General features: G+C 37.6%; 1 protein-coding gene across 1 annotated transcript; it reads right to left on the bottom strand.

Annotated features, from left to right (window-relative positions):
• Positions 1-343: 343 nt before the first annotated feature.
• On the bottom strand, positions 344-9,437 carry Rergl (RERG like). Its single transcript, XM_021165821.3, has 5 exons — positions 9,360-9,437; positions 8,271-8,327; positions 3,988-4,061; positions 2,381-2,529; positions 344-1,064 (listed from the first exon to the last, which is right to left on the bottom strand). Exons 1-5 carry the CDS (start codon positions 9,409-9,411, stop codon positions 782-784), a joined length of 615 nt encoding a protein of 204 aa, XP_021021480.1. The 5' UTR covers positions 9,412-9,437; the 3' UTR covers positions 344-781.
• Positions 9,438-14,050: the final 4,613 nt, after the last annotated feature.

Raw genomic sequence — 14,050 nt, 5'->3', positions numbered from 1 at the left:
GGAGGACCAGAAAAGGGGAAAATATTTGAAATGTAAATAAAGAAAATATCCAATAAAAAAGAAAATTGAGAAAGTCCAGTGAGAACCAGTGCTCATCTTCTTGATTTGTAATGCAGTGTAACCATGCTTCTGCCATCATGACCTCCTGAATGATCTACTGTATCCCTTTGGATTGAAAGCCAGCAAAATAATTTCTCTATTAACTTCAACTTGTTATATTATACTTTGTATATTTTACTGATATAAAAATAGTACCTAATTCATACAACACACCTGTTTCATTATTTTATCAAATACCAAATATTTATTCTTGAGCAGGTTATTTAACATACCCAACCATAAATCGTGTTTTAAAGTTAAAACCTGTTAAATATCATGGCATCTCTTTAAAATTGATAGCTTGTGCTCAACAATACATCGGCTGCTTGAATATCTGTTTGTTTTACTCAAAACAATAACAGAATAGAAAAGTAAGCCACACTTTATAATAGTACTTTAATAAAGCAACATGTGCAGAGATTTCTCAATGAGGCGTAGGGGCAGCTCTCCACTCTTACACCAGAGTGAGTGCTCACTCATACAATGGAAAGTTTGTGTAGGAAACAATGTGAACCAAATACAACTCAAAGAACAAATTATATATTTTAAGATGAAGCCATGACTAATTTTTTATTCATTTCACAGCTCAAAAAAATCTTTTAATTGTATAAATCGTAAGTTTAATTGCCATTTAAGTATTTGAAACTCTTTGATGGATCAATTCTGCTGGATTATATGTCTACTAAACAGATTTCCTTCTCTTTCCGAATACATTATTGATCAGTTTGGCCATTGATTTAGACCCACTGGGTCTTCTCTTCTCCTTATGTTTGAAGATCATCAGAATGTCTTTGATGAGTCTGAGAAACATCACCTCGACCTCCAAGGACTGCTCTGCTGCAGACAGCTCGCAGAACTGGCAGCGGAAATCAATTGCTAGCTTTTGCCCTTCTTCCCAGCCAACCTCTCGTATGTGGCAGAGGTCTTGCTTGTTGCCAACTAAAACCACAGCTGGTTCCGCCACCCTGAAACACAACGGATAACTTTTGCAAGATGGAGTCAACAACCATTGTAAAAAATAAGGTAAGTTTATATCCAAAGGTCAAAAAGTTAAAAGTAAGTCCTAGGAGGTATTATATCTATGGTCATAGTCAAGAATGTACTTAGAGACACATCCTCACTGTTACAAAGCCATTTTCCATAGAATAAAATAAATAACAAAAACAATATTCTCAATGATTTGAGTTTGGAAAAGCACTGAGATATTCTTTATTTGGGGATAGATACAATAACCTAGAATGGCTGTAATCTTCCCCAGTTTGTCCACATTATGTATTAAGCAAAATGAGAAAATAGTCCCCATCACAGAACGATAAGATTCTACCTTACCAAAGGCCCATAAACATGGAGCTATGTGAGAAGGACTGACCACTTGAAACCCAGAGCCAAGATTAATCCATTATTCCATATTATTTTTCTGCTAGGTACTATCACACACCTATACAAAAGTAATTAATTCCATTGCCTTTTACAGGAGCTATGGTATCACATGTATACATGTGGCAATCTACAGTAATAAAATTGAAAACTATGGTCCACTAAAGCATACCATATTTTAGACTTTATGTGTAAAACTGGTAAGAACCTATGTAGCTCCTTGCACCAGCATTTGAACAAAAATGAACACTTTAATGAGAAATGCTCAAACATTAAAGATAGAGGAGATTAAACTAAGAATCTCAGACACCTAAGTTACTAGAGCAACAGCTCCCTAAATATAGTCATCTTTCACTGTCTGTGTGCCAAGGTGGTTTACACTGAACTACTGACCACATTTTTTTATCTCTGGGGCAAAAGTGGAGAAAAATATATTCACACCCTTAACATTTGTAGATGATTGAGTATTCATTCAGTTTCGGCTGTGACATCCTGGGCAAACCAGTGCCAAGAAATTGGATTTCACAAGATACCAAACATAATAAATCTGGATTTATTTAGGATCCTTAACATTTTTGTGAGGATAAAAAGGAAAGGTGGAGGCATGGAGGAGATGCTGTGCAGAACACCATGATTCTGCTCGTGAGTGTCATGTTAACAATAGCAGCTGTCTTGTAAAATAGCCATTTCCTCTGGGCTAGTAACTGTTTATGTCAGCCAGGGTATAAAGAATTCTCATCTGATTCCTTTTACTACGCGTGTAACTCCTGTGGAATGAGAAGGTGAATTGTTCAGGGCTGTTAAATTTTGTAATTGGAAGGCTGTATTAAATCCATTCTAATGATGCTCTCGGCAAGATGATGATTTAGTAGAAAGGGAAGAAGATGGGAAGGAAATGTCTTGCCTTTTACAATGAGTCGTCGGTGGCTCCCGAATTCTGTAGATAAGGGCTTGCGCAAAAGCAAAGGAAGGCCTGTTGCTGATGTCGTACACAATCAGAAAGCCATCTGCCCAGTGCAGCTCACTTGTGAGCGAGCATTTTGCTTTCTGTGGCTGTAAAGCAAACAAATACACAAAGTGTAGTGATCGCACCTCTGAGTTCTTTGCCTCACTTAATGGTTACCTATTTCAATAAGGCCAAAGAACAATAATTTCTAAGATGTGTTTTCATTATTCCTGTTTCTTTCTCATCACTGTCTTTCTTGAACACACACACACAGTTATTTCAATCTCACTTTACAACTTTTCTTAAGAATTTGATATGATGCCTTTTTAAAGAGATTTTCATACTCTGGTCTTCAGAAAATGGCATCTGTGTTAATGAGTAGAGTCTTTCTCTCTCTCTCTCTCTCTCTCTCTCTCTCTCTCTCTCTCTCTCTCTCTCTCTCAGTGTGTGTGTGTGTGTGTTTGTGTGTGTGTGTGTGTGTACATCTTTATGTGTGAGTGTTATCCCATCCTTTTCTTGGCAAACAAGTAAAGGTAAGAGAACAACTTCAAGTGTTAGTGAACCCCTTCACCTTGTTTAGGACAGAGCTTTTGTTATGGATAAAAGGCTGGATTGCACAGAGACTTCCTATCTGCTTCCATCACAACACAGAAGTGCTAGAATTACACATGTCTGCTATAGTGCCTAGCTCTCTGCAGATTGTAGGAATCCAAACTCGGGTCGTAATGATTGCATGGCAAGCACTTTATCCACTGAGACATCTCCCAAAACTACAATGTCTATTTCTTTTCAGTAGTGGATCTAAGTGAAATTTTTACAAAGATTATAGGATAATTTAGGGTCAAATGACTAAAAAAAATCAATAACAAGAATACGCTTTGAAATCTTAGAAATCTGGAGATTTTTATAATTCTATTTTGATATTTTAGTGTATTGGCAAATAAAGAGATTTATGCTCAAAGTCTGTATTATTGTTGCTCTAATTGAAATCTAGTTACCAACACGGACAATTTAATGGAAACTGACAGGTCATCCTGCCTTCATTTCTGGCCTCTATATTGTGAGCATTGCTATATTAGAGATTCTTGTTATGGGGATGGAGGGATGGCTCCACGGCTAAGAGCCCCACTGCTCATGCTAAGGACTCGGGTTCGGTTTCTAACACCCACATGGCACTGACAACCATATGTAATTCAGTTCCAGGTTATCTATGCCTTATTCTTACCTCTGTAAACATGTCATGCTCAGGGCTCACATTCAGATAAAGCACACACAAGGAAGACACTCACATGCATGACATAAAATATTAACGCTTCTGTTAAGAGTATTTTCTGGGCTCACATGTAGCTCATTAGAAATATTAGAGATATTTTTGCCATGCTTACACTTAATAAAAATTTATACAGGATCCTGATAATACAATTTATGCTAAAAGATATGTCAACACTTTAATAATCAATTGAGAAGAAACTCTATTTCAGTGTTGGCATTATTTTGCATTTCATACCCACTCTTCTTCAAATCCTGCTTGAAAATAAAACAAAGAGGTATTTTGTTTGACTTACTTGAGAACACGGGTCATATATTTCCAGATTTAATGGCTTCCCTTCCAAACACAAGTGCTTATTATAGACAGATTCTGCAAAAATATATGTACTCATTGTTACTATGGGAAAACTTCAGAATAAGCATTCATATATGACTAATCTTGGTTTGCCAGATTCAACAAAGCATATTTTAAGGCTCTTTTTTACTAAAGATATTTGTGTGTGTGTGTGTGTGTGTGTGTGTGTGTGTGTGTGTGTGTGTGTGTGTTGCCTAAATGGATTGTATGTGTACCTGGTACCCCCGGAGGCCAGAGAAGACACTGGATCCCTTAAAACCCACATTACAGATGGTTGTGACTTGCCATGTGGGTACTGAACCAAACCTGGGTCTTCTACAATAATAGCAAGTGCTTTTAACTTCTGAGACGTCCGTTCAATACCACACAGTCATATTTTAATTTCAGGGTAGACTATCTGTGGTCAGAGCCAGTGAGGAAACCATGCATATCTTGTATTGACCAGCAAACTTGAACTTGGTTGTCTCTATTCATTTGCATACCTTTCTATGGAGTAATATAGATGCTCTTCCCCAAGGCTGGTTTATATCCTCTCAACATGTAAAAATTTCCCTCATCCATGGGCAAACATATCATCAGTAAGTATGTTATGTGTCCTCTACCATTAATTTCTTTACTACTTATTACATTTACTGATTGATCAATGAGTTCATGTGTGTATGTATGTGTGTGTGGGGGGGTTAGAAGAGTCATCTTGCTTTTTAGTACCCATAACCAACATCTTATAAACATGTGGAAATGGTTCTAAGTTCAATACCTTTAGACTGACCCTTGTTCTTGTAAACCTTGTTAGTTGTATTGCTGTCTGCAGTCACTGACATAATCTCAAGGTTTTCTTCATATGGTCTTCATTCCACACATTCTATTTCTGTTTTTTTATTATTATTATCATTTACTGTCATGTTTTATTAGTGTTTTCTGAAACTCGTGCCCCAACCTTTCCTCACACTCTACGTTTGAATGCAGTTCATGTGCACTGACATGTAAATACTTTACACCTTCTGGAGCCCTGTGCATTACATACCAATCCCCTTGGCACATGGTTACAATGCAGACCTCTCCCACAAACGCCAGACAACTGTTTACTATTAGCAATATTCACTTAAGTATCTAACAAACATATCAACCTGATTATGCGAAAGACCAAACCTCCGTACTCCTTGCAAAAAAAAAAAAAAAAAAAAAAAAAACCCACTCACAGATCCCAATCTGTTCAGTCATATTCATGTCATTCTGACATAAAGCCTGAAGATCCCTTGTGATTGATTTCTCTCTTGGTGAACAATTCACAGAGTGTCATTTTACTCTACATTCGAAATACACTGTAGTTAGTCTACAGGCCAGTAATTCTATTACACTTTCCTAAGCATCATTCTTTCTGCCTAGATGTCCATCAAAACTCACAGTCCATCTGAGTATCACCAACTCACTTTCCATCTGTAAAAGAATCAGAAGGCACAGGCAAAGTGAGCCGGGTAGTTCCATCAAATTTGCCAAGCAACCCTTGTTTCGTTTGGAGTAGGAAGCCTTTACCATTTTTAAGAATGTTCCTCTCTTTCAGCACACATTATTTCTATCCTCTCAGTAAACTGCCTGAGACATCTCCTCTTTCATTCTGTCCACGCTGTACTAACTTATTCAACTTTGTCAGAAACGTCCCATGTCCAACTTTGACATTTGCTTTCTTCCACCTGGAATATGGTTCCTTGGATATCTTCTCCATCATGTCTTTATTTGACTAATCCTTTTACTGCCTCTCATGTCATTTAATTTCACTTCTGTTTTAAGACAACTTCCCTCTTTGTATTCCAGGCTGAGCTGGGAACTGAACTTTCCACTGTGGCTCCTCTCCCCAAGTATTAGGGCTGCAAACATCCACCTCCACATTTATTTCTTTTTTAAAAAACAAAATAGACCTAATCAGTTTTTTTCTGGTTTGTTTTGTTTATTTTTATAGCACTTATTATCAAATGACATAACAAATGTTAATTTTTGGCTTGGATTGTCAAACCCTTCTTCCACATCACAGATTCTATGAGAAATTGAATATCTACCCCTTTTTTCTCAGCCTGTTAATGCATAAAAATATATGGACTTGTAGTGGGTATTCAGTGAACACTTTTTGAGTGAACAAACTGTTCCTCCAACTCTATTCCTCTACAAATTAACACATTTACACAAAAACATGACTGACTCTCCAATGAGAGTGACTCCAATTGACTGCTATTCTGTAGCTCATAGTAAGAAGTAATGGAGGAGCCTAGAGATGGTTCAGTGGTTTGGCATGCTTAATACTCTTGCAAAAAACCTCGATTCAATTCTTAGCACTCACAAGCTGGCAGCTGGCAGTGACTTCAGTTCTAAGGGCCTGATGCCCACTTCTGATCACCCTGGGCACCTGTGTGCACATGGTACATGTGTAGGCACTCAGGAACATGTATATTCCATAAAAGAATCAACAAATCTCTGTTACAAAAGAATCAGATATTTGCTGAACAAATATCTCCTTAGAAGATGAAGATTGACTTTTAAAGTCTTTCCAGGAATAACATTTGCCCCAGTTTCCTCAAACATCAGATTTTGTTTACAGAACGTTTATCCTGTCTTTTTTCCCCTTAAACTTCCCACGTTTGCTATTTGCCCTGAATCATAAACTCTCCCAGACAGTTTAAAAACACTTTCTCTCAAATCTCACAGCATTGGCAAGGGCTGTCATCTCTAACTGGTTTAGAATGTTTTAATTTCCCCTTCTATCCTTTCTTGACAAGATGAAGTTGCTTCTGTGAGCTTATTTCCGTAGAGTTGGTGACCTTTGGGTCACATGCTTATCTTTTCAAAATGTCCTCAGGTCTTATATTATGCACAAAGATGTCACAACTGAGACTGTGTAAACATTTCATTTGTTTATAGAACAGCATTGAAGAAAAGATTAAGGTGAAGGTTTCATTGTTGTCTGTCTTCCTACAGAGAAGGCTTTATCTCGTTTGTATTTAGTTTTTATCCTGTTCAGGGAAAACTTTCTCATCCAGGCCTCTTGGCTTGTGTGCTATCTTGACCCCTGTGCCTAAGATTTCCACTCCTCGAAATTAAACACTAGAAATTTCTTTTTTGCCCGTGGTCTTCTTTCTGTAAGCAGTTTTCAAACACTTGTCTTAAAATGTTCACAGTGTCAACTGCATAGAAACACTATGCTGTACACATAGAGAGAGCCACATGACAGAAATCTTTAAAATCATTTCAGCAATATGCTGATAATGCCCTCTTGTGAACAAATGTTTTCTTCGATTCTCATAGAAAAATAATTATTAACTCTCTGACACTAAATAAGCAATATTGAACAAAATAACTCCCTTACATTTCATTGGATTCTGCTATTGTTGATGTAAGAAATGAAAAAGAAAAGCATTTAATTCTTGTGCTTTTGATCAGAAAAATATAAAGTTTATTATTTTGATCAATCTCTGAACAAAAACTATACTCAAAGGTATAACAAAATTTCTCACTTTTGTGTCGTGTTCAATGCCAATTATATTCCTATATTCAATGCCAATTTTTGTAAAAGAAAAAAAGAGAAGAAAAGAAAAGAAAAGAAAAGAAAAGAAAAGAAAAGAAAAGAAAAGAAAAGAAAAGAAAAGAAAAGAAAAGAAAAGAAGAGGAAAATGAAACTGTGTTACACTTAATAAAATGACCTTAGGATTAACCACAGGTACCTTGGCATCTTTTGTAGAATTTCTCTGAAATTTATTAAAACAGCCTAGATAACAGTAGGATGCTTAATTCATTTATCATTCCGTTGTTATTACACAGTTTTCCAAGCTTCCTTGTATAGTTGTTGGTGCTGTGAATATTAATGTCTTTGTGTTTTAGCAGATGTTAATTATCAAAACCTTTACATACTGCACAAGAATCGCACGCCTGTGCTTTGCAGTATTTCCAAAAGAGTGCCACAACTTCACTGTGTTCTAGTCTTACACTTGAGAAATCCCTTACTCTCTAACTCATCACTCTGTTGGGTAATTTTGATGGCAAAACTATTCAATTCAATTAAAAAAACTCAATTCAAATCAAACCTAATTTGGAATTTAAAATTAGAATCTTTGAATTAAAACATTTTAATGAATGTAAAAATAATGATACTGCCAAAATGCCTCTCTGGTTTTAACTGGGTTTAAAATGTTTATGCTGAAATATTAAAATGAATAGAAGTGTATAGCAGTAACTTACCAAAATTAGAAGCATATTCCCCAATGAACCGCTTGGTAAGGAACCTTACTGTAAGCGCTGTTAAAGGAATAAGGATTTAACGTTTGTTGCATTTTAGAATACTGATAATTCAGTTAGAGACAGAATCTTGATTTTCTCTCAATAATCAACAAGTCTTAGGTAAGAGCTTAAAACGTTACTGAATTCTGGTCTAAAAGTTGAGGTGATAAAACCACAATTCTGTAGATAGAAATGTGTGATCCTACATGCTATACATATATATTGTTATGAAATTATTAACAAATGCAAACATGTAAAACACCATACCTTCTAAACCACAAATATATTCCTCATTATATTTGAAATCCAAGGCTCTTGCAACACTTATCTTCCCTATTAATTAAATTTGGTTCCAAGATTCTATGTGGAGGAAGGATGGCAGGAGTGTCCAGCATGTGCAGTTGTTAACAAATACAGTGAATTAGCACCCAGGAGCCAGGGGAGACGCCAGCAGCTTGCTGTCTTACCATAACAGGAGGCTGCTAGTTATTCAGCTCTCAGTAGGCTGAGGTCATTGCTTGGTGAAAATCTTGCTACCATTAGATTGTGTAGCAGAGTAAAATTATGCAACATAGAATACTAACTTCTGGAATTAGTGCCTTCTGTGCTAGGTTCCAGAATACCCATAAAGCAGTGCCTCTACAAGGCCATGGATGGTCCTTTAGTGGTGCTGCCTATAAACTCCATGCTCCATTCACCTCCTCTCACCCTACCCTTTCAATAGAAAAGTCCTTTCAAAACAACTGACCACTGGCAGGCTTGTGGGCAAGTGTGCTGGAAGAAGACACAGTTGGGAAAGCCCTGGAAGGGTTTCTTCTTAGTCTTCAGAGTGTTAAACATCAGAAGAATAAGATACAAATTCATACTTCAGGCAATCACACTGCCCCACCTCCTTAAAAAGCTCATAAATAATAACCTGCCTGGAAGATTGAAAATGCATACAGAAAAATTTATATGCAAATTATCTCACCTTATGACTGGTAGTCATTGTGTAGTATGCAGCTATTATTGACTATTCCATTTTGTGCTAGCAAACAAAACACCACTCACCTGATTTCCCTGTACCTTTGCCACCCAAGACAGCAAGCTTGACCTCACCCATCTTGAGTAGCTCGTTCCGTTTTGGAACCTTGCAGTCTAGAGCTAAGCATATGTTGTTGGTTTCTTTTGAACGTGCCTTTTATGGCTGTCCTTGTTCTTCCAACAGCAACTTCTCCATATATTCCTACCATCTAATAATAACTAGAAAATGTTTGCTTTTGGTACATTTCAACAGATAGTCTAAAAATTGGACGAATATTTATTCACTGAGATTTATGAAACCAACGGTTATGTATTTTTAACAGAAGTCCCATTCATAATCCTCTGGAGAATCAAGAAGAAAAATGTCCTGTTTTTATTTAGAAAGATTCTAGAGGATGTGTAAATAACCCTATAAATTCATTTTGATGGGTCATTTTATCATTTTATATATTTACTTGAGTATATTATGTATGTAAACCAAGGTGTTTTGATCAAAGTCACCCCCAGTTGCTTCCAGTCAACTCTTCCCAGATGAATTCCACCAGATCTCCCTTCTTGCTTCATATATTTTTAAAAATTGTGTCCAGTTTGTATTGCCAGCATGTGCAGGGGCATAGGACCATCAGTTGGAGCATGGACAAGCTATCTAGACTCCTTCCCCAGGTCTCAATCATCTCCAATACTTTTCAACTACTAGTGGGACTTCATAATCTTTCACTCATCCACAGTGGGATTTTGAATGACTTGATTTTGTGTAGATCTTGTGTACCCAGTCAAACTGCTATGAGGTCATGTGTTCAATGGGCCTGCCAGGTCCAGGAAACACTATTCCCCACAGTCTTCTGCAACTTCTCGCTCTAATATTTATTCCCCTCTTATACGATGATCTCTGAGTCTTGAGGGGGGCAGGATGTAGATGATCATATTAAGGGCTGAGGCCTCCACAGACTTTGAAGCCTTCCTCACTAACTCTTCTTAGGTATTTTGCACTATCGATAAGGTTCCTGCATAGTATTTTTCTTATCTTCCACTGTTAGATACTTTACAATAATGCAAGTATCATTCCCAGTACCTATATCACAGGCACATGTAACTCCACTTTCATGGAATCTGTGGCCCTCTTCTGGCCTCAAAGAGTACACACAAACACATACACACACACACACACACACACACACACAGAGAGAGAGAGAGAGAGAGAGAGAGAGAGAGAGAGAGAGAGAGAGAGAGAGATTATAAAGCTTCTTTAAAGAAAGTATTTTTAAATATCACACTGTATATAGTAGTGTGATACTTTTCATTGGAAAGTAATCTCTTAAAGAATGAATAATCTTTTAATTTTATAAAGCACAAGTTCTCAAGCAGATCACAGATTTAGACAAACTTGTGGATGAATACAGCGTGGGAGTTCATAGAGAGGTTGAGTAGGAAATTTAAGGTGGGCAGACAAGAGTATTTGAGTGCTAAGCTCTGGCTCCCAAGGCTCCCAAGGCTCTTTATGTCTCATTTCAGAACATAAATAGCACAGAAACATTCCCAGCTAGGGATAAAGGGCAACTGCTACACAATCACGATCCTGAAAATTCTCTGCCCAACAAATCCATGCCAGATACTTTTACCTACCCAGACTATCACAGGCATGACTGCTAAAATCTAAGACTTCTGTTAACACACAATGCAACAATTATTTTACAAAATACAACTGTCTTAATTACTGCTTCCCTCACATCCTATCTAACAGTTCCCTTATTACACGCCATGTCAGCGTCTCCATAAACACCCCTTTTTGTGGATGTGACTATTTTTATCTGGACAAGAATGTGAAAGAGCCTGTTATAAAGTGATTTCCCACAGTGTTTGGTCTGGAAGACTATTCTGGGAGACTGGATCTACCTAGCCTTATGTAGGTCTGCTTTAAATTGCACACATCACTTCTGAATACTGGAAAAGAACTTACTTTTCACAGGCTGTTTGAATTCTCTCTCTCTGTCTCTCTCTGTCTCTCTCTGTCTCTCTCTGTCTCTCTCTGTCTCTCTCTGTCTCTCTCTGTCTCTCTCTGTCTCTCTCTGTCTCTCTCTGTCTCTCTCTGTCTCTCTCTGTCTCTCTCTCTCTCTTTCTCTCTCTCTCCTTTCTTTTCTCCACCCCACTTTCCTCTCCATACTTCCCCATCTCCATCTCATTTCTTCCCTTTGACTTTTAGCAAACTCTCTTTATCAGTAATAATACACAATTCCTCTTCCTCTCTGATCTTCTGTCCTTGTGGCGTCTGGTAGTCTGCCAGATCTGTTTTCTTTACAGTTGTAATTTTTAGTTATACTTCTATGATATTATCCCTTTAAAAGTTAAGCCAAGTGTGCTCTACATTATCTCTAGATTTCCATTTTGGATATTGCACCCATAAGAAGGATTCCCAAGGACTCCTTTTCATTTTGCTCACTAAGTTCACCTTTATGGATGGGAAATTCTTAAAACATTTTGTTCCTGGTGGTGTAGACTTGCCGTTCAGTCACATGAGAGAGTAAACCTGGAGGATCACTAATTCAAGGCCAACCTGGACTGGAGAGTGAGTTCAAGGCCAGCCAGGAGAAGTCAGTGAGATACAATAGACTAAGGAAAGAGGTCTTTGGAATTAGCTGAGTGGTACAGAGCTCAATCAGCATGACTGAAGTTTGAGTTTCAATCTCAAGTTCACAATGTGATCATCATCATCATCATCATCGTAATAACAATGTAAAATTCATGAGTATATAAGTACTAGATATAAATGAGTTTTAGAATCCTTTCTCACTTATTGTTCTTGTAATAGAATAGTGTATACACTAGTTTCAGTTTAGAGGAAGTCTCCTGTAAGACCTTCTGCACATCCACAGCGAATGCCTCAGAATCCCCCACAGTGCCTGACTTCCCCTTTACAGACTAGTATAAAAGTATATGACACCCCAATAAACAGGCTGTAGGTGCTTTCACCGTATACCATAGATCTTCTGCTTACACAGACGCACATCCTATCAGTACGAGTAAACAAGATGAAGATATTAATACCATCCTTGAGTAATTAAAAAACCCGGTTGACATGGTTACAAAGCTTGACCTGTGAAAGTTATGCCTCCACTATCCTACCTACTTTGTGAATGTGTTTTGCAGAGGAGTCTCTCATTTGGAAATACTATTCCGAAGGACTCCTTTATTCAATGTATAATGTTAGTAATTAACTCAATTATATGGGCCTATTTTTCATTTTTTTTGCAAAGGAAAAACGATGAATACCTCACCAATTTTCAAAAGATTTCAAAGCATGCCTGAGACTAAATAATTGAATGGCTTTGCTAATTTTTCTCTGCATGTATTCTTATAATTGCAATTATCTTTTCAAGGTAATGATCCTGTATTTATTTTACTTTTAAATTATTCCTGAGATGTTTATGGTCATAAGGTCTTAGTTTTCTACTAGCCTTATAAAAGCAGAAACATGATAGCTAAGGTAATTATAACTCAGTTGGTCACCCTTTTTGCCTTCTCCAGAAAATTTATGTCAGATTTTTCTGTGAGCACTTAGGGATTTTTTTAAGCTAATTTAGTTCTTTTCACAAAAGAAAGACAAAATTTTCATTAGCTTATTCATTCATTCATGCATCAATTCATTCATTCATTCATTCATTCATTCATCCATTCACTCATTTTATCCATGGTACTGAATCCAGGGTCTCATGCACGCTAGGCAACAAGATGCCGCTGAGCCACATTCCAGCCCTAATGAGCTTCTTTTTATTTTTTCATTGTTCTTGTGAATTCCATGCATGTAGATAGTCATATTGACCCCTACACCCCATCCAGCTTCCCTCAGACACCTCTAATACACCTCCAACCACTCAAAGTTTGATGTCATAGAATGACCCACTAATTCAAGTTAGTACTCCCGATGTACATTGGTGGTGTCCATCCACTGGCCATGGGGAACTACCAATGTTATACTTACAAAAAAATAGGAGATTCTCCCTGCCTCAGCAATAATCAACTGCCAACAGCTCTTCAGTAAAGGTTAGAGCCATCCATGCCATGGCTTTGGATCTCTTGATTTTGTGCTAGTGTTGTGCTGGTGACCACTGATATTGTGAGTGTATGATTACCACATCCATGTTATGCTCAGAAGAATACAATTACTATTATGCTTGGGGGGGTGCATCTGAGTGTGTGTGTGTGTGTGTGTGTGTGTGTGTGTGAGAGAGAGAGAGAGAGAGAGAGAGAGAGAGAGAGAGAGAGAGAGAGTACAATGGCATGGCTGTAGAAATCATTGAACAACTTTTTACGTGTATATTTAACTTCCACGTCATCTCTTGGTCTCTCCTGCATGTCCGCACCCCTCCCCATCAAGGTGGCCCACCCCACTAGCTTCTGGAGATTCTTATGTCTCTGATTCCCATCTCACCAAGGCATCTGGGAATGCAAATAAAGGTCCCAAGCTCTCTTCAAGGCTTACACAGCAAGTATTTCATCCACTGGGACATTCCTGCAGCCCTGGCTTCTTAGTCACTTGCAGTTAGTCACCAGTGTAGCAGGCAGAACAGACAACTGTCTTTAATGATAGCCTATTTCTTCTATGACTGCAATAACAGGAGACTGCAGGAGGGACACATGGGTGATGCCACTGAGACATATAGAAATTCTACTGAAATATAATTTTCAAAGGCTGGGAAATGGCTGGAGATGCAGCTAAGCAG

This window comes from Mus caroli, unplaced genomic scaffold (genome assembly GCF_978045245.1).
Source record: "Mus caroli unplaced genomic scaffold, Mus_caroli_1 scaffold_7, whole genome shotgun sequence".
In the NCBI taxonomy this organism is placed as follows: Eukaryota; Metazoa; Chordata; class Mammalia; order Rodentia; family Muridae; genus Mus; species Mus caroli.
This window is presented reverse-complemented; position numbering and strand designations above follow the sequence as displayed.